At 38.4% G+C, this 19,335-nt stretch overlaps 1 protein-coding gene across 24 annotated transcripts in view; it reads right to left on the reverse strand.

The window, feature by feature from the left end:
- REPS2 (RALBP1 associated Eps domain containing 2) overlaps positions 1 to 19,335 on the reverse strand; it is a 268,261-nt gene that overhangs the window by 170,904 nt on the left and 78,022 nt on the right. For all 24 annotated transcript variants that reach the window (XM_072614244.1, XM_072614253.1, XM_072614242.1 and 21 more), the window contains exon 2: positions 6,929 to 7,052. In XM_072614244.1, coding sequence (XP_072470345.1) covers positions 6,929 to 7,052 — 124 coding nt within the window. The remainder of the gene's footprint in view (positions 1 to 6,928; positions 7,053 to 19,335) is intronic.

Genomic DNA, 19,335 nt, shown 5'->3' on the forward strand with positions numbered 1-19,335 from the left:
TTCCAAAAACGCAGCTGCATCTCCAATGATTGATGCTGTGAAAAGCCAGAAAACATCTCAGTAATAGAAAATGAGGATGCAGGCAGCCCAAGTGTAAAAAGACCCCCTGGTTTTCTAACATCTATATTAGGTCTCTTTCCAGTTATTAGACCCATAGGAGGTATGCATCTCCAGCTCACTTGATCCAGAGGAGCAGGCAACAAACAAATCTCTGGGTAAATCATCATCTAAGAACCCAAAGGAAATAACCCCATGTGTATTCTAAATAGGATACAAACAAGAGTAACCAACCTGAAATGACACAAACCTTCTTTATAGAAAAGAAAGAAGCCATTTCCAAATGTTTCCTTACCAACCAGCAACACTTAAAAACTCATGACAGTTAAGGGCTTAAAAAAATGCCAGTATCTCAGAAGGCCAGCACATAAAATGCAATTCTAGGTTTCTGCTTTCAGAAGGGGATTTGCCTCAGTCTAATTTGTAAAGTGGAGCAGGGTACACTAACTACAGAGGGAGGGCCTCTGAATCTAGTGTAGTCTTCCTGCGTTTGAAAACACTTCCTAAAAATTCCTTTAAAAAGATGTCTATACTCTGTTTCTTAGCCATTTGCAATCTGACTTAATCATTCTACTGAAATTGTCCTCCAAATTTACCAGTGGTCCTTTAACTGCTACATCTGCTTTTCTTTTCTCAATCTACATTCTTATTTTGTTTTTTTAATTTATTTTTGTTACATTTTAAGTTCCAACTATCTCCCTGTCTCCCAACTCTGACCCTAAAGAAGGCCATCGTTTGACATAGACAGACATATCATACGCACATACACACATACACACACACACACACACACACACACACACACACACACACACACACACACACACACACACACCAAACCATACTATACATACTTCTATATATCAGTTCTTTCACTGGAAGTGGATAGCTTTCTCTGTAGCTTTTAATGCTGGTCCTCCTGGATACCCCATCCTCCAGGTTTTCATGACACTGGCCCTCTCTGGTCCTCCTTCTATCAAGTCTTACCACTCCTCAATCACTTTTGCCAGATCATCATCCATATCCTGCCCTGTTAATGTGTTCAATCACTAAGGTTCTGTCCTAGCTTCTCTTCTTTCCCAACACTTGAATTCATCAGATCCCTTGGGTTTAATTATTGTCCCTATGCAGACAACTCCCAGATCTATATGTACCTCCCCAAAAGCTCTCTTGAGATCCAGTCCCACATTATAAACTGCCTATTGAATATTTTGACCTGTGCTGTGCAGGCATCTCAAAATAAATTTTTTTTTTAATTATCAACTTTCCTGTAAAACTATCCCTTTTTCTGTACTCCTTATTTCTTTTGAGGGGACCATCATGATTCCAGTCAACTAGATTCAGAATCCTACAGTCATTCTTGATTCACTCTCTCCTAACCTATATAACCAAATAGTTGACAAAGTTTTGTCCATTCAATATTCACAACCTCTCATTTATTCTACTCCTTCCTTCTACTCACTCAACTACCGTCATAGTTCAGGCTCTCATTACTCCTCACCTGTATTATTCCAGCAGTCTTCTACTTGATCTCTCTGCCTCATCTTTCCCCTCTCCAATTCATCTTCCATATAGCTGCCAAAGATATCCCTAAAGCACATATCTGACCATAGCTCTAGAATTAAAGATTTAGAGCTCAAAGGGATTTCAGAGGTCAATGAATCCAATTCTCTCATTGTACAGAAAAGGAAACTCAAGTCCAGGGAAATTGTGACTTGCCTAGGGTCACACAATTAGTTAGTGGCTGAGGCAGAATTTGTACTCCGTCTACTCTGTTCTTCCTGATAGGCCAATGCTCTATACACCACATGATGCATCCTCCAAATAACATCAAATACCAATTCCATTGTTTGACATTTAAACCTTTTCATAATCTGACTCCCACCACCCTTTCCCACTTTATTGGAAGCTACTGGTGGCCTCTGAGTTCAAATGTGGCCTCACACACTTGCTAGCTGTTGTGAGGATCAAATGAGATAATATTTGCAAGACACTTAGCATGACATCTGTGTTGTTTCCCTTCTGTCCTTTGTAGCTTAACTTGAAGAAGGCTATCTCCAGTAGGAGCTTCCATACTTTCTCCTTTCATTCTCTTCTCAACTTCTTATAATCTGACGTCATCATACTGAAACTCTTTCCTATGAAATTACTAACTACCCCTTAGTTGCCAAATCCAGTGGTCTTTTCTCAATCCTCATTTTCCTTCACCTCTCCTTAACATTTGACATTGTTGATCCTTCACTCTCTTCTCCTTGATATGGAAGGACAGAAGAGAAACAATACAAGTTGGCAGGGATGGAAGGATCAGGTGAGTTTTTTCAGGATAGGTGAGACACGAGCATGTTTGGGGGCAGTAGGGAAGGAACCAGCACACAGGGAAAGACTGTGAAAGAATAGAGGTGACAGAAGGGGCAATCTGTTGGAAGAGAGGGGATGAATTGGACTGCAGAGCAGAGAAGAGGGGTTAGCCTTGTTAAAGATTGAGGCCACTTCATCATCTGAAACAGGAATGAAGATAGGGAAAGTTGCGGAAGGCACCAAAGTGAAAGGAAAGGAGGAAGAGGGGAAAAGAGGGAGTTCATAGCTATGGTCCTTTTTTCCTGTAAAATGTGAGGCACAGTTCTCAGCTGATAAGAGCATGTGAGATGTGAGGAGGGATGAAAAGGTTTGGAAGAACTGCTGTGGAGGATGGGAGAGTGAGTTAATAAAGAAAATGTAGAAAGATTGCCAGTGAACTAAGTGCGAACAAGGCTTCGATACTTCTATTGGATTGAAGGCTAAGTGTGAAAATTCCTCTTCAATGTAGAATTTATCATAAGTCACTGGATGAAGTGGAGTAACACCGAACAGGAGGTGTATTTGGACTGGTCAAATAGACTTTGCCATGCCTTATGGGTTTTGTATAGCAAGCTATTCTGGAACCAGTGGGAAAGGAGACAGCTATTCTAGCCAAGCCCAGAAGGAATCACTTGGGAGAATAGAGAGAGCAGAAGATTCCTCCTTTACCTCAGTCTCCTCCCTCTGGTTGGAAGAGAACCTTATAAACATTGGAAAGTCAAAAGATTTGAATTTTCCCACTGACACCAAGTCATAGCAGCATCCCTAGAACAGCTGACATAGTATCTGCTTTGAGAGCCAAATGAGATACACAGAAGAAAAATATATTTAGGGCCTTGCAAGGAGTCCAGCAGAAATCATACCTAAGGGGAGCATCCTAACAAAAAGTACTCCCAGTAGCTGTGAGTCAATGTGTAGTGGTCTGGGGGTGTGCAAGGAGGTAGCGCGATCTGCCTGGAAAGAATTCGACCACTCAAGCCTGCTTATTATGACACCAGTTGGAGTAGGCCAGATTCCCAGTGAGTCTGTGCTATTTGTGAGGACAATACAAGTGGGCCAGTCCAGATTTTAAGAATCTGAGTATTTGATGAGACTTTTATACCAAAAAAGAAAGAGAAAATCTGGATAGGATCAAGAGGTAGCAAGTAGCCTGGGGCAGGTTCAGATGCAGACAATGGAAGGAGTTAAGTGGGGGGACCGCCCCAGTAAAAGGTATGATGACTAGGATAGGCCAGTGCTTTAGGCAAATGCCAAAGATCTGAGTTAATGGTCTTTTCCTTTTAGGGGTGTCCTTTATTAGCACTCTATCAAATCCTTTATCAGACTTGAGCCCATCTTCCCCTGAACTCTATATGGGTTCATGACAAAAGGCAGCACACATTTTGGGGAGGAGTATTTACAACAATAGTGTTTACTATACCCCTTTTCTAACAATTACTTAATTCTGTCTAATTGATATTAACTAATAATCATGAAAGGAAGCACACTGGTTGAGGCTCAGAAAATAACCCCACAGGACTATTTCTAGGACCCAGGGGAGGACAAGAAGTGTCCATAGCTGTCTTCTGAGGACCCAGTCTACCTGAGCGTGAGCCCTAGCTCTAGAGTATCTCCAAAGTATGTGCTACAATTATATTGAGCCAAAATCTACCTCTTTCCCACTTTACTACTGATTCTGCACAATGGGTCCAGGCAGAAACTAAAACATTCACAGAAATATTTATGTAATAGTCCCAAAGTTTATCAAGCAAATCTGATCTTTTTTTCATTTATCCAAATGTTTTTGCAATACAGATTACATTTAGTAACTAGGAAGGCCTCGCATGCATAACCAAGCACAAAAGTTCCCATAAAATACATTAATCACTCATAACTATGGGTAGGTGTGTTTGAAGTCACCACTGCCCTTCACAGAGGGTTGAATCAGAGGGTGTTTATTACTGGAGTGGAAAGATCTCTGTTCTGTTCAACAAAGATTGGGGTAACAGCTTAATACAATCAACAAACCATGTGATTCAAAGTGGCAGCTCCAGACTTGGCCCATACTTGCCCTCACTGCTATTTAAAACAGAAGCAAAAGCTGAATGCAAGTAACTCCTCTCCAGAGATCTTTACCTATGACATTTAGGCCTAAAATAATAATAGCATCTATCTCCCAGGGTTGTTATGAGGATCAAATGAGATAATAATTGTAAATTACCTGGAACATAATAAATCCTATATAAATGTTAGCTATTATTATTATTTTCAGAATTAACCTCGAGTACACCTTAGTTCTGGACCACATAAGCACTTTAATATTAAACAAGCAGAAATGATCATTTTGACAACCTTAGATCTGTGATAAAATGCTAATTTTTTTGCGTATACATAGTCATCATTTGGTATTTTATACCCCTCCACAGGATCAAGCCCAAACCCAAACAGACAATTCAATTCAACATAAAAAAAAAAATGTGAGCAAAAAAAGGGCCAAGAAGTTTAAATGTTGTTTTATATATGGCACATTGTACTGATCCAGCAGATATATTTTGCAAGCCACTATAGAGCAAAACTTAGATGTCACTTAAAGTAGCATTTGAAATTTCCATTCATCCTTAAACCTATCAACACACCTTTAAGTCTAATGTTCAGTTCTTTGTGGGATTTATAGATACCAAAGCATTATGCTTTCCTAGTAATTCCTACATCTTAGTCAATTACCAAGCATTTATTAAGTACCTACTATTTGCCAGGCATTGTGCTAAGCACATAAATAATGAACAATGTAGAGAGAACTGTTTAAATGGCCCAAATTATAAGATGCCTAATGGGGACCCACTGATTCAGTCTCAAGGAGTCATTATCAATTTAGACCCTTACATATATATTATCTCTATCACACCATCAATCAATAAACATTTATTAAGCACCTATTATTTGCCAGGTACTGTGCAAAGTGCTGGGAGTACAAAAAGAGACAAAAGGCAGGCCCTACCCTCAAGGAGATTACGATCTAATGTGGAAAACAACATGAAAATGTATGTAAACAAAGCAATCTATATATAGGATAAACAGGACACAATTAAATACGAGAAGACACTGGAACGAAGACAGGTCAGGAAAGGCTTCCTATAGAAAGTGGAATAAATAGCACTTAATGAGGGGAAATTTACTTTATAGACATCATGCAGATAATGAATACTCACTAGCTTGTGATGAAAGCTACAAGATACCATCTACAACTAGTTTCTCCAAACCTACCTCATTGTATCTGGTCATATGGAAGTCACCAGAGATCAATGTCAAGCCCTACAATTTGTTGGGCCTCACTGAAGGGGGGCAGGGGGAATGGATGGGTGGGTGTGGGTGGGTGGGTGTGGATATGGACAGAGCACCAATCCTGGAGTTAGGGAAACCTAAATTCAACTAGTCTCACACACTTTCCAGCTCTGTGACCCTCTCAGTTTCCTCACCTGTAAAATGAACCACAGATGGAAACAGTAAAACATCCATTACAGTAACTCTGTTAAGAAAACCCCAAATGGAATGACAAGAGTCAAACATGACTGAAATGACTAAACAACAAGATATGCTATCTAGATATAGTGGATAGAAGGTTAGTCTTACAATCAGGAAGATCTGATATCAAAGTCTATGTCTGAAACACACTGATTGTGAGACTGGACAAGTCCCTTAACCTCTTTGCATCCTACACAACTGTCTTAAAACTACAAATCACAGATGAGTTATTACTCTGCATCTGTGGCAAGAATTTCAACAATGGAATTTCTGTATCATTGAAATCACAAGACCAGACCAAAAAAACATATATGTTTCTATTTGAAGACATACATAGATTAAAAAGAAAAAGATGACAGGCAGATAAATGTTTTTGAAAATTTATGTAAAGGGGAAGGGGCAGCTAGGTGATACAGTAGACAAGAGTGTGGGCCCTGGAATCAGGGACAAGAGTGTGGGCCCTGGAATCAGGAAGACTCATCTTCCAGAGCTCAAATCTGACCTCAGACACAGACCAGCTGTGTGACCCTGGGCAAGTCATTAAACCCTGTTTGCCTCGGTTTCCTCATCTGTAAAATGAGCTGGAGAATGAGATGACAAACCACCCCAGTATCTTTGCCAAGAAAACCCCAAATGGGGTCATGAAGAGTCAGACATAACTGAAAAATGACTGTACAACAACAATAATCTATAACTTTGGACCTTTAAAAGAAAATATAAAGTATCCCAAAACTCTTAGCACCATTTTTGCAGTAGAAAATGGGAATGAGCACCTGAGGAGACAGGTTTAAATTCTCTACTATTAGCTACCTGTGTAACCTTGAACTACCTTCTTCTTCTCTTAGAGGTGAAGGGATGGGTCAGTTATCTTTGAGCTTCTTTCCTATGATAGATCCCAAGAGGAGAAAGGAAAGTGTGCAAACAACAGCAAAAATAGAATAGATCTACCTAAAAGAGACTAAAAAAAAAAAGTTCTCAGTTAAGTAAGAGAAACCTCTCCTGGGTAATGAGATTTACAATGTGAAACACTTACCACATTTAATACTCTCTACTCGTACAGGGAGGCCAGATTGGGCTGCAGCAATTAATTTCAGGGCAACATAAAACTGTGTTAGACCAAAATAACCCACACGTTTTGCACCACACAGTTCTGTGATCTGAAAATGAAAAAAAAGAGAGAGAACACTGAGAATCCTATTTCTTTTAAAAAAAAATTCCCCCACAAATTTTCTGTTAAGAAACCTTAAGCTACAAACAGCTTAAAGCACCTATGAATATATCCTAAATTGTTTATTCTTCTATTAAAAGTAGGTTTCTAAATTAGGTGATAATTTTAGATTCTGCCTACCCATAAAATAAAAATAGCTATTTTAAGACCCAATAGAGATTCCTCCCTTTTTTTTTCTATGAAGGCACAGAGGCAAAATAAAGGCAACAAAAAATGGCTGCTATCCATCCTCATAAATACAGCTGACTCTTCAGGGGATAGTATCTTCCGATACAAATTATCTGAAAAGTTATTAGTAATAATGGAATTGGTGATCACCACTATGTGTGAATTATACAATCCCTGAAAACTCTAAACAATATTAAAAAAAAAAAGTTCTCCTTTGGTAGAAAGCTTTCCAAATAGAAGGCAAATCATAAAACTGTATGTCTTCTATTTCTTCAGGAAAAAAAAGGAGGGGAAGGACTAAGGAGGAGAATAGGGAGGTGGCAAAATGGATAGAGCACTGGGCTTGAAATCAGGAAGACTCATCTTCATGAGTTCAAATCTGGTCTCAGACACTAGCTGTGAGACCCTGAGTAAGTCACTTATTCCTGTTTGCCTCAGTTTCCTCATCTGTAAAATGAACTGGAGAAGGAAATGGCAAACCCCTCCAGTACCTCTGCCAGGAAAATCCCAAATGTTATCACAAAGCATCAGCTAGATCTAAACAACAAGAGAGAGGGAGAGAAAAAGAGGTATATGCACAGACAGGTTTTAACTTTTAATAGTCCCAGTGACAGAAAGGAAGTAGCTACTCCAATTGCCACCACCTGAAACCCAACAATTATTACTTGCAATTGTGTAATGCAAGTTAACCATTCCCCACTGACTAAATTTTAGTAAAGTTCTCCAAACAGACTTTGATCAGGGCTTCAGGTGAGTTTGAAAAAAAAAAATTCCTGAAACATATGAATCTCTTTGAAAAACTCAATATAATTCTCCAGTATGACATATAACAAAAATAAGTTATTCATTATATGATTTACAAGGTAGAAGAGAAGATGCTCATTTTCCATTCTCCCCAGAGAACAGATCAAGTGACAGAACAGTTATTAAAGACTCAAGGAAAGTAACATTGTAACGTAGATAGCTTTTTATGCCTCCTATATGTATTATAGTGGAAACAGAGCTGGCTTGAGTCAGAGAACTGGGTTCAAATCTAGCCTGTGGCATTTATCAACCTGTCAGGCTTTAAGCAAATCACTTACTTAAGTGCTTAGGGTCTCAGCTGCCTCATCCATAAAATAAGGGGGTTTAACTGGATGGCCTCTGCAATCCCTTTTTAGCTCTAAAACTACAATCCTATGAGCCTCTAGCCTCCTCATTTCTGTACCCTTGTCCCTCCTTTGGTGGCCTTCCCAGATCCATCCTAAAATCTACAATCTCTCCACATTCCCCCATTACTCACAATTCACTCCCAAAATACAGCTGGATAAACCCCACAGTGATGTAAATCACACAGCCCATAAAACTGAGGATGTTTTCTCGATTCTAGATATTCTTTCCTTTCAGCACAAACAAAGCCTTAAACGAAAGGGATAATCTGTAAAGCTAAGAGTCGGGATGTTAGTGGAAGGGATATTTTGTGGGCTTGGGCTGGGGTGGGAATTTGGGTATTACAATAATCCTAAAGTGGACTGTCACTGATAATGGATTACGTATATTTTCATCTGAATAAGAAATGCACCAGATCTCAAGATAGATCAGATGAAGCTAATTAAATGGGGGAGAGGAACCCTGTACTCATCCAATGGAAAAAAAATAGGACCAATTTGCGGGAAGCAAATTTCATCCTCTCTAACAAACTAACATTGGGATGGACTGAGGAATGGAGTGGTTATTCACACAGAGAATGAATGGAATGCTACAAAAGAGATGCTTGCATAAGATAAAGAGGGTCAGCTATCTATGCAAAACACTCAGATCAATTATCTTATCTGTTCTGGAAACAATCAAGTAAGACAAATGGGTCAGGAGATAAGGATCGTAGTCTAAATGATTTCTAAGGTATTTACCAATTCTGATACACCAGTACTCTAGATCTAGACTTAAAGCTTTCTCAACCTACAAGAGATTAAAAAAAAAGTCCCACGGATTTTTTTTTTTTAATTTATGGAATAAGACAAGCATTTTCATAACAAAGTATAATGAAAAAAGAGGATTTCACATAAAACTGCAAATCTATCATGCGCAATTCGCTATTCCTTTTAAATATGGAATAAAGTTATCGTGTAAATTTGTTTTTCCTTCCTCCCCAACTCCCCCACCATCCTAGAGATGGCTACCAATAGACACAAATATGTGTGTGTATGTATGTATTTTATATATATATGTATACATATATACATATATATGTAAAAACAATTATATACATACTTCTACTTATCAGTTCTTTCTCTGGATTCAGATAGTATCTTCTGTCATATGCCCTTTGTAATAAATTTAGTCAAAATGATTTATTTGCTCAAAATCGTTCTTAAAACAACACTGCTGTTACTATATACATGCATATGTTTATATGTATATATGAAAATTATGGAAAGGAAAACCTTAAAGAGCAAAATTTCAAATAGATGGAAGCACCACCATTCTCATCATACCCGTCTTTCTCTGAAGGCTCCATCAGAGGGTTTGTTACTAGACTGGAAAAATCTCTGTTCAAGTAAGTAAAGATTGGGCTGACATTTGCATAACAATCAATAAGTCATGTGATTCAAAATGGCACCTCCAAACTTGGTCCACACTTGCCCTCATTCCTCTTCAAAATAGCAGCAAAAGCTGAATACAAACTACTTCTTTTCAGTAATATTAACTGAGTGTACCTTAACTCTGTACCAGGTAAGCACAAGCAGGTTTAAACTGTAATATTAAATGGGCACAAATGACAATTTTAGGAGCTCTAGATAATATGACATGCTAATTTTTTACATATATATCCAATCATTTAAAGTTTTATGACCCTCCAAGGGATCAATGCCAAATTCAAACAAACAATGCACTTCAGCTTCAAATAAGGACATTATCAAAGGCAATTGCTAGCTAGCTATTAGTAACATGTAACTCCTGAACTCCACTGCTCATGGCAGTCAGTCTTGTTCTGTGTATCTTAGAAGGGACTTATACCTCTTGCTATAAACTCCAAATACTCTTCCTTGCATTTAAATAATATAATGTCACTTAAATGAAATAATGATCTGAATTTTACATTGCTTAATGTAAAGTATTTTGCAAACTCTGACTATATGAACTATATAAATGGACTTGTTCTGTCAATTCAGTTGTATCTGGCTCTCCACGACCTCATCTGGGATTTTCTTGGCAAAAATAGTGGAGTAGTTTGTCATTTCCATCGCATTTTACAGATGAGAAACTGAGGCAAGCAGGATTAAGTGACTTACCCAGGTTCACCCAGCTAGTAGTGTCTGAGGCTGGATTTGAACCAGGAAGATGAGTCTTCCTGGCTCCAGAGCCAGCACTCTATTGCACCACCTAGCTGCCCATCAGAGAAGTCTACAAAGTTATAGCTGACCTTTAAGCAGCTCTTCTAGAGGCAACTGGTGATCCAATGGAAAGAGTGCTGGGCCTGGAATCAGGAGGACCTGAATTGAAATCCTTTCTCGGACACTTACTAGCTGTGTAACCCTGCACGTGTCACTTAATTTATGTTTGCCTCAGTTTCCTCAAATGTAAAATGAAGATAATAAAAGCACCTACATGGCAGGATGTGGTGAGAATCAAATGAGATAACATTTGTTGTTGTCTTTCAAAGTACTTAACACAGGGCCTGAAGTTATACAAACGCTTATTTCCCCCCTCCCTCTTTAAAGTTAGCAAAGCACATAAAATTGTATGTCTTTTATCTCTTCAGGAAAAAAAGGAGAAGAACTAAGAAGAAAGACGGTAGTGAGGTGGCAAAGTGGATAGAGCACTGGGCTTGGAATCAGGAAGATTCATCTTCATGAGTTCAAATCTGATCTCAGACACTAGCTTTGAAACCCTGAGCAAGTCATTCACTCCTGTTTGCCTCAGTTTCTTCATCTGTAAAATGAGCTAGAGAAGGAAATGGCAAACCCTCCATGTAAACCAGGTGGAGACTGCAGGTGTTATATCTCCATTTTCAAGTTTAGGAAACTGAGGCTGCAAGAAGTTAAATGACTTGGTCAAGGTCACACTGCTAATAAATGTCTGAGGCAGGATTTGAATTCATGTCTTCCTAATTCCAAAACAAGCAGTACCTACCTACTTATGCCATGGTGCATCTAAAGGTAATGCTGCAGCATTCATTGGTACCACAGTAGTTACAATATTTTTGAGAAGTTTACTTTCATCACATTTGACTAAAGGAAGGAATAAAATGCACACTCATTTTGGTATGAAAACCTATCTTACAATACAGGAAAGTGGAGGAGAAGGGGATAAGCAGGGTGGAGGAGATGATGGAAGGGAGGGGAATGGGAAGAGGGAGCAATTAGAAGTCAACACTCTTGGGGAGGGACAGCATCAAAAGAGAGAGCAGAAGAAATGGGGGGCAGGATAAGATGGAGGGAAATATAGTTAGTCTTACACAACATGACTATTATGGAAGTCATTTGCAAAACTACACAGATATGGCCTATATTGAATTGCTTGCCTTACCAAAGGGGATGGGTGGGGAGGGAGGGAGGAGGAGAAGTTGGAACTCAAAGTTTTAGGAACAACTGTTGAGTATTGTTCTTGCATACAACTAGGAAATGAGAAATACAGGTAATGGGGTATAGAAAGTTATCTTGCCCTACAGGACAAAAGAGAAGATGGGGATAAGGAAACGGAAGGATGTTAGAAGGGAGGGCAGATTGGTGATAGGGGCAATCAGAATGCTCGGCGTTTTGGGGTGGGAGGAGGGGAGAAATGGGGAGAAAATTTGGAACCCAAAATTTTGTGGAAATGAATGTTGAAAACTTAATAAATTAGAAAAAAAAATCTCAGCAATTAAACATAACATTCTCCTCCCCCAGGATCTCTGGATCAAAACCAGCTAAGAAAATTAATAAAGGCATCTAGGTGTTTGAATTGAGCTATGGAGCTGTACTCCACTGGATGAAATGACAGAAATCACTGCAGAAGCAGAAAAATGTAGAACATTTTATTCTCAAGATATTTTGCACAATTGGAATTCACAAGAAGGGAATTCAATTGTTTTCTATTTACAATAAAAACCACCGAAACTTGGGATTTATAAAAAGGTTCTAAAAATCAACACAATAAAAAACACACACAAAAGAGGTGAAGATGACTTCTACAGAAAAGTCAAAAAAGAACTGACATTTCTGAAGTTTCCAGGCTCCAAAGAAAAGGCAGCACAGAATCTGGGACTTAGAGATGAAGAGAACCTCAGAGACTGTTTAACCCAACTCCTTCATTTTACAGATGGGGAAACTGAGGCTCAAAGAGTACCCAAGTAGTAATAGCATATTTGAACCCCAATTCTTGGATCCAAACTTCAATGTTTTTTCTACTAAAACACTGCCTCCAAATTCAAAAATTAAGCAATTGGGGCACCTACATGGGGCAGTGGATAAAAAACTGGCCTTGGAATGAAGAGAACCTGAGTTCAAATCTGAACTCTGACAGCAAGTCATTTAACCCAATTGTCTCCAAAAACAACAAGAAAAATGTATCAACTGATGCTTTAGCAGGTCTCTTGTATCTAAAAATAATTGACTTAATTTTGCAATGAATTCTTTCTTTCATCAGGTCTCATCATACTTGGCTTAAATCATTGGTTGAAAAGTTCTAATGATGGCATCCTGGTGTTAAAGGATATGTGTTATTCAACCCAAGACAATAGTGGCCCTTTTAAGCAGGTGGTATTTTTGTAATTGTTCCTTGATGATGGTCCAAGTTGAAGAACTTTTCTTGACACAAATACAAGGGAGGGGAAAATGTTCCAGTTTTCTTCTCCTGCCTAAACTCCAAGAGCTCTGACCTCTACAACACCCCAGCTTAGATTACAAATGGAGCAAATTTCCAATGCTCCACTGGAACCTGAGGCCCTGAGTTTATTTTCTCAGGTGGAGAGCCAGGGATACAAAGCCAAGGAAGAGATCGAGCTAACTGAGCTTACAGATGTGCTTGTCAGAGTGTTGGATGGGGACCAGTGAAATTGGAGGAATGGTAGAAGAACAACTTGAACAAAGAGTGTGGAGAGTGTGCATTACTCAAAATAGCTTTCCTCCCACCTACCTTTGGGAGAGTGAGCTGCCATGCTCAAACCATCTAAACACACATTAGAATGAATGTAGGTCCTTTTGATGCTCTCCCAAAAATACCACTGTCTTTCCAGTCAGAAACCTAATCTTTTTTTTTTTTAATCTGAGTGAGGAACAGAATTGTTCAAGCTGTAGAATGAAAACATCCACCCTATATTTCCTTATTTTTAAAAATGGGCTTTAATTTATTTTCAGAACATTTGTATGCAGCATAAAGTTGAAGAGAACAAAGTTCAATCTTGACTCTAACAATTACTAGTCATTTGACCTTCTATGTCAATGAATATCTCTGAGCCTCAGTTTTCTCATTGGTGAAATGGAGATGATGTGCAATTATTATGCTGAGGAATGTACCAAGTTCTATCTAAAGGTCTTGATAGTTAAGATTGAGGAAACTCTGCCATAGCACTCTACATTAAGTTACATATACTCTTCTTTTTTTGTTGTTGTTCAAATAGTTTTGTGGTGATCTCTTCACTGTACTGTGCTCTCTTTGCACATATATATGAAAGATGTGGCAGCAAACTTTTTAGAAGCAAGCCAAGCACCCCTAACGTATTATATTCCTAGCACCAGTTTTCTCTTTAGCAACTAGAAAACACTAATTATATGACTTCCCAAGGGCAGAGGAAAGAAAATCCTACCTCCACCCTCTTCTCTGGCCTTCTGCCTGGTGGCACAAAAATACCCCCACTGTTCTAGCTGGGCTACATCACTTCCCTGTGTTCCCAGCTGGCTACTCCCAAAGGAGCTGGTGAGCATGTTCCAGAGAATAATAGTGGTATAAACTCTCTAGTTCCATCCCTCCTTCATCTTTACTCTACTTCACGGTTTGCCTCTCTTTTTCTACTGAGTCTACGGTATGGGATATTCAAGGAAGACCAGCACCTCTGGTGTGAGGGCTTGCCCTTTCAGGGCTGCTCATCCACCTTTGGTGTCCACCTGGCACTCAACTCTCAGATGTGGCCCCAAGAAGCTGTAGCATGCACAGTGGCCACACTCCGGTAAAACTATCTCAGCAGACAGACAAAATCAGGTTGAGAGTAACCAAAAGGCCTGAAACCAGTTGGTGAACTAGAGGGGTGTCTACCCCAAGCATGTGAAGACATCCCCTGGCAGAATGGAAGGATGAGAACAATTTGTTTCAATGGCCATGAAGGCTGCTAAAGCAGGTACTAAGGAGCACTTAGAGCTTAATCAGACATCAAAGATGCCAAGGCCACCCACTGCATTCTGGACCATCGGCATTCATCCTGACTTTTGTCTTACCACTGGGACTTTGATGACTCTGGAAGAGAGGGAGGTTGATGACACTGTGCAACTCTACCTCATTTAAATTCAATTCACAAGCAAACCAAGAAATCCCCCCCATGATATCATTGGTCCTCTTTGAAAATGAAGGACGTACAACAACAATTAAGTCAAGGAAAAACTAGAGCCAGGGGTTGGCCCAGAACAAAAGGATGTGACCAGAAGTTAAGCTGAAGTCTAAACAAGGTTGGCAAAAGGCAGTAGAGAAAAAAATCATGAATTGGGATTCAGGATAATTCAGTTCTAAGACTGAGTTTTCTAACCTTGACCAAGGCTTACTAAAAGGAAGCACTGCTCACAAAGAGCTAGAATGACTTTAACAAGAAGAGATCATATCAGACTAACTTCATTTCCTTTTTTGACAGGGTTACAAGGTTTATTCAAATGTAGGCTTCTACTGGGCAAGTTCTGTTTTCATTTCATTTATTTATTTATTTGTTGTTTGTTTGATTTTGCTTTTTTGCATCGGGCACAGAATAGTCACTTACCAAAGCCACTGAATGTGTCCCAGGCCAGATGCCCTTACAGAAACACTTATTTAAAGGAAGTAAAACATTCCTTCTACCCCTTTCTCCTTACATACCACAAACTGAAATACAAAAACATATGAGAACATTAATTGCATTTTTATAATTTTACCATTGTTCAATAAAGAAAAATACCAGAAGACAGACCAATACTATTGATGATCCTTTCTAGCCCATTCAAATTTCGAATCAAGCAAAAGAACCCTCCTGCCCAAAGTGGCATACAGCCATTTGAAGATGAATGAATGAATTAATGGATGGAAGAATGGACGGATGGATGGATGGATGGATGAACACTCACTTATTAACCATCCTAAGTGCCCCACACAGTGTTAAGTGCTAGGAATCCAAGTACAAAGGGCAAGGAAGTCTCTGCCCTCAGACAGTTCACATTATAATAAGGAAAGACAACTCACTTAGGTAAGTGATGGGCAAAAAGGTATTTTGGTCTAGGAAGTCTTAAGGATAATAAGTGGAGGCATAGGGCAATTAATTGACTTGTTCTTTCCAGGTATGGTAGTGTTAATTCAATCATTATTCCCAGAGCTAATGGAAGAAAAGGAAGAAGGTTACAAAAGGGGAGGAATCATGGTTAGGATTAGAGCTGGAAGCTAGGAGGCATAGCATGAGAGTAGACTTCCTATTTCATTGCCTAGTTCCAAATACCATCACACTGGAGACACTCAATGCCAAGTTCTTGTTTTAAAACATAGTCCCTGCAAATATATGTAAGGAATTCCCAAAACTACTGAAAACAAATTTAGCAAATTAGTAAATGGGGATAGAGGTGGGGATAGGGGGAGATGACAAACCAAGATTTTAAAAAATTTTTTAAATCAGCTACTGTCAAAATGTACTTTTCATTTACTTTACAAATTACAATTCAACTCTATTCATCACACATCAGAGCACACCAATGAAATATCAGCATTTTGTAAAAATTAAGGAATTTTTCAGAATAACTTCATTGCACTTTGACTTTAAACCAAAATAGCCAAGATTCATACAGAATTAAAAGAGTTGGGCAGGTAAAAATTTAAGGTTGTACTTTGCTGACACTGACAGTTGATCTAAGATAAACAGGAATCAATGGTCAGTCTTTCCTTGTGCTAGCAAGGACACAGATATAAAACATTCAAATTAAAATTGTTAAGGATACCAAAGTCAAAGAATTAACAAAAACTGATACCCAATATGATATAGTAATGACTATAGTGGAATCTACTAGATATAACATATTACATATGTATTACAACAAGAATACAAATATATTATTATATATTATGTAATGTAAATAATATATTATACATATAATATAAATATTACAACAGGAATATAATATAAAATTCCCAAAGTAATTTCAAGAAATAGGAAAGAGAATCTAAAAAGGTGTCTTGTTTCAGTTTACAGATGTCACTTAATAAGAATTGCATTTGATCATAGAGGCAGTGTCTCATAATTGATAGAAAAGTGGCCACCATGCCAGGAAGACTTGGATTCAAGTCCTGCCTCTGACAAATATTTGCTTTGTGACTATAGGCAAATCACTGAATTCCTCAATCTGTCAATAAAAAATGATTGCTGTTTTTCAGTCGGTTCAGTCATGTCTGATTCTTCATGACCCCATTCAGGGTTTCAAAACAAAAGTCAAGTGCAAGTAATGTCATCATTTCTCTGATGTCATGATCTTCTTCAAAAATGAAGGATGAACACAGACAGACAGACAGCAAAAATACTGGAATGATTTGTCATTTCCTTCTCCAGCTCATTTTCCACATGAGGGAACTGAGATAAACAAGGTTAAGTGTCTTGGCCAGGATCAAATGTCTGAGACCAGATTTGAACTCAAAAAGATAAAGTCTTCCTGATTCTAGGCCCAGCATTCTATCTGTTATGCCACCTAGCTGCCTTAAACATTTATTAAGCACCTAATATGTACCAACCACTTTACTAAGTGACAGGGATGCAGAGAAAGGCAAAAGATAGTCCCTGTTCTTAAGGAACATAGTCTGCTTTAGGCATCTTTTCATTATTATAAGTTGCAGGTAAAGTGCAGACCTGAATTGATAAGAGTTTCCTTCCCTGCGAGTTTCCTTTACCAATGAAATCATAGGTTCACTCCCAATTAATAAAGTAATCATAAATGATTTATCAAACTGAGTTATAATAATTTTTCAGTCTTAGTTCCCCTATTTTCATCATAATAATTGCATATTATCTCCATTTTACAGATGAGAAAACTGAGGCACAGAGCTATTACTGGCTTGCAAAAGGTCATATGGCTAGTAACTATTAGTCAGGAATGAATTATTTAATAAAATAAAATGTAACTATATTAAATAGAATATACCTACATAAGACAATTTGTAACCACATGAGAATTAAAGGCAAGAAAAGCCAAACTTTTATGAGATACCTATGAAGCTAGTTAGTGTCTATGTGTTTTTTAGCACATGACGTTAGTCATTCACTGATTCATACTGTGATACAGATGTTGTCAAGTTACTAAACATTCATCTGACCACACACCAATATGTAGACTGTTGACCTCTGAGGAAAGGTCTTAAGTCTTAGATAAAAGCTAGCTGAAGGGGAGAGAGGTCAGCTGGATTATCTCACAAGGATTAGCTGACACATCTGTCAGAAATCATCATCTTTGCAGGGACCAATAATAAGCACCAGAATGAAGGGATGGAATTTAGTGTGGAAAGGTTCAAGACAGATTGTTGTTCAGTCACCTCAGATTCTTCATGATCCCATTTGGGGTTTTCTTGGCAAAGATACTGGAGTGGTTTGCCATTTCCTTCTCTAGCTCATTTTACAGGTTCAGAAATTGAGGCAAACTGGGTCACACACCTAGTAAGTGTTTATAGCCAAATTTGAACTCAGGTCTTCCTGACTCCAAGCTACACTCTATCCACTGTGCTACCTAAGTTGCTCCATTCAATTCAGAAGTCAAGAATTAAAGCTCAAGGCAAGGTTCAAAAGTCAACATAATGAGCATATATAATAAGGTCAGTCCCAGAATTGTCAGGGTCCAAACCAATAGATATGACCTCATCTGTAAAATGAGTTTATCTCTAACATACCCCCAGTTCTAAGATTTGATCAATCCATGAGTTAAATAAAAAGTATCTAATACAGATCAGAATGTAGGGATATCACAAGCAGGTTGACACTGAACCAATAACTAGATCATTAAGGACAAAGGCTAGGTTTTATACTTTTTATCTCAAAATGTCTAGCATAGCATTGGATGATGAGTCAGTGTTTAATAAATATTTGATGGAGCCTGAATAAAATCCTCAGGTGAGCTCTTTCATTCATTCTCTCTCCTTCTCTCTGTTCATCCCATCTCCTCCTCTCTCCCCCTAACCTCCTTTCTCCTCTTCATCTATCCAGGGAAAGCTGACCAATAGTTACAGGGCAGATGAGGGCTTCATAAGAGGTACAAAGGCAGCCAACTCTGTTCTATTAGTCCAAAGTTCAGCCCTCAGCCTTGGCTTATTAACCAGATCCTAACAGGAAATAGCTGCCTAGGCACTAAAGTTATGTTGCTACCCACCAAGACCCAACCTTTCGGTAAGCTAAGTTCTCATCTAGTCAATAATAAAAACAACTAACATCCTATTTTAAGATTTGCAAAGTCCTTTACAAATAGTAAATCATTTAATTCCTTGGGAAATGGGTCCTAATCTCTTCTCTCTTCACAGTTTATCCAGTATCTATCTTATTTGTACATAGGCTTTCGTGTTGTCAGTCATTAGATTGAGTTCCTCTGAGTAGGAATGCCTTTCTTTGTACTCCCTACACTTAGCACGGTGAGGAGCACATAGTAGGTGATTAATAATATTTAATGTTATTATATAATATGTATAGTACATAATATATATTATATATCATATATTATGTAATATAATATTTGTTGACTGTCTCTTTTAACTTTAGCAGCTTCCACGGGTTTAATGACCATAACTATGAAAGTGGCTCTTATCAACATACATATCCAGCCCCAGTCTCTCCCTCGAGCTCCAATCTCACATCACCAATTGCTGACTGAATATTTTTAAACTGGGTATCCCAG

This window comes from Notamacropus eugenii, chromosome 5 (assembly GCF_028372415.1).
Source record: "Notamacropus eugenii isolate mMacEug1 chromosome 5, mMacEug1.pri_v2, whole genome shotgun sequence".
NCBI classification, from domain to species: Eukaryota; Metazoa; Chordata; class Mammalia; order Diprotodontia; family Macropodidae; genus Notamacropus; species Notamacropus eugenii.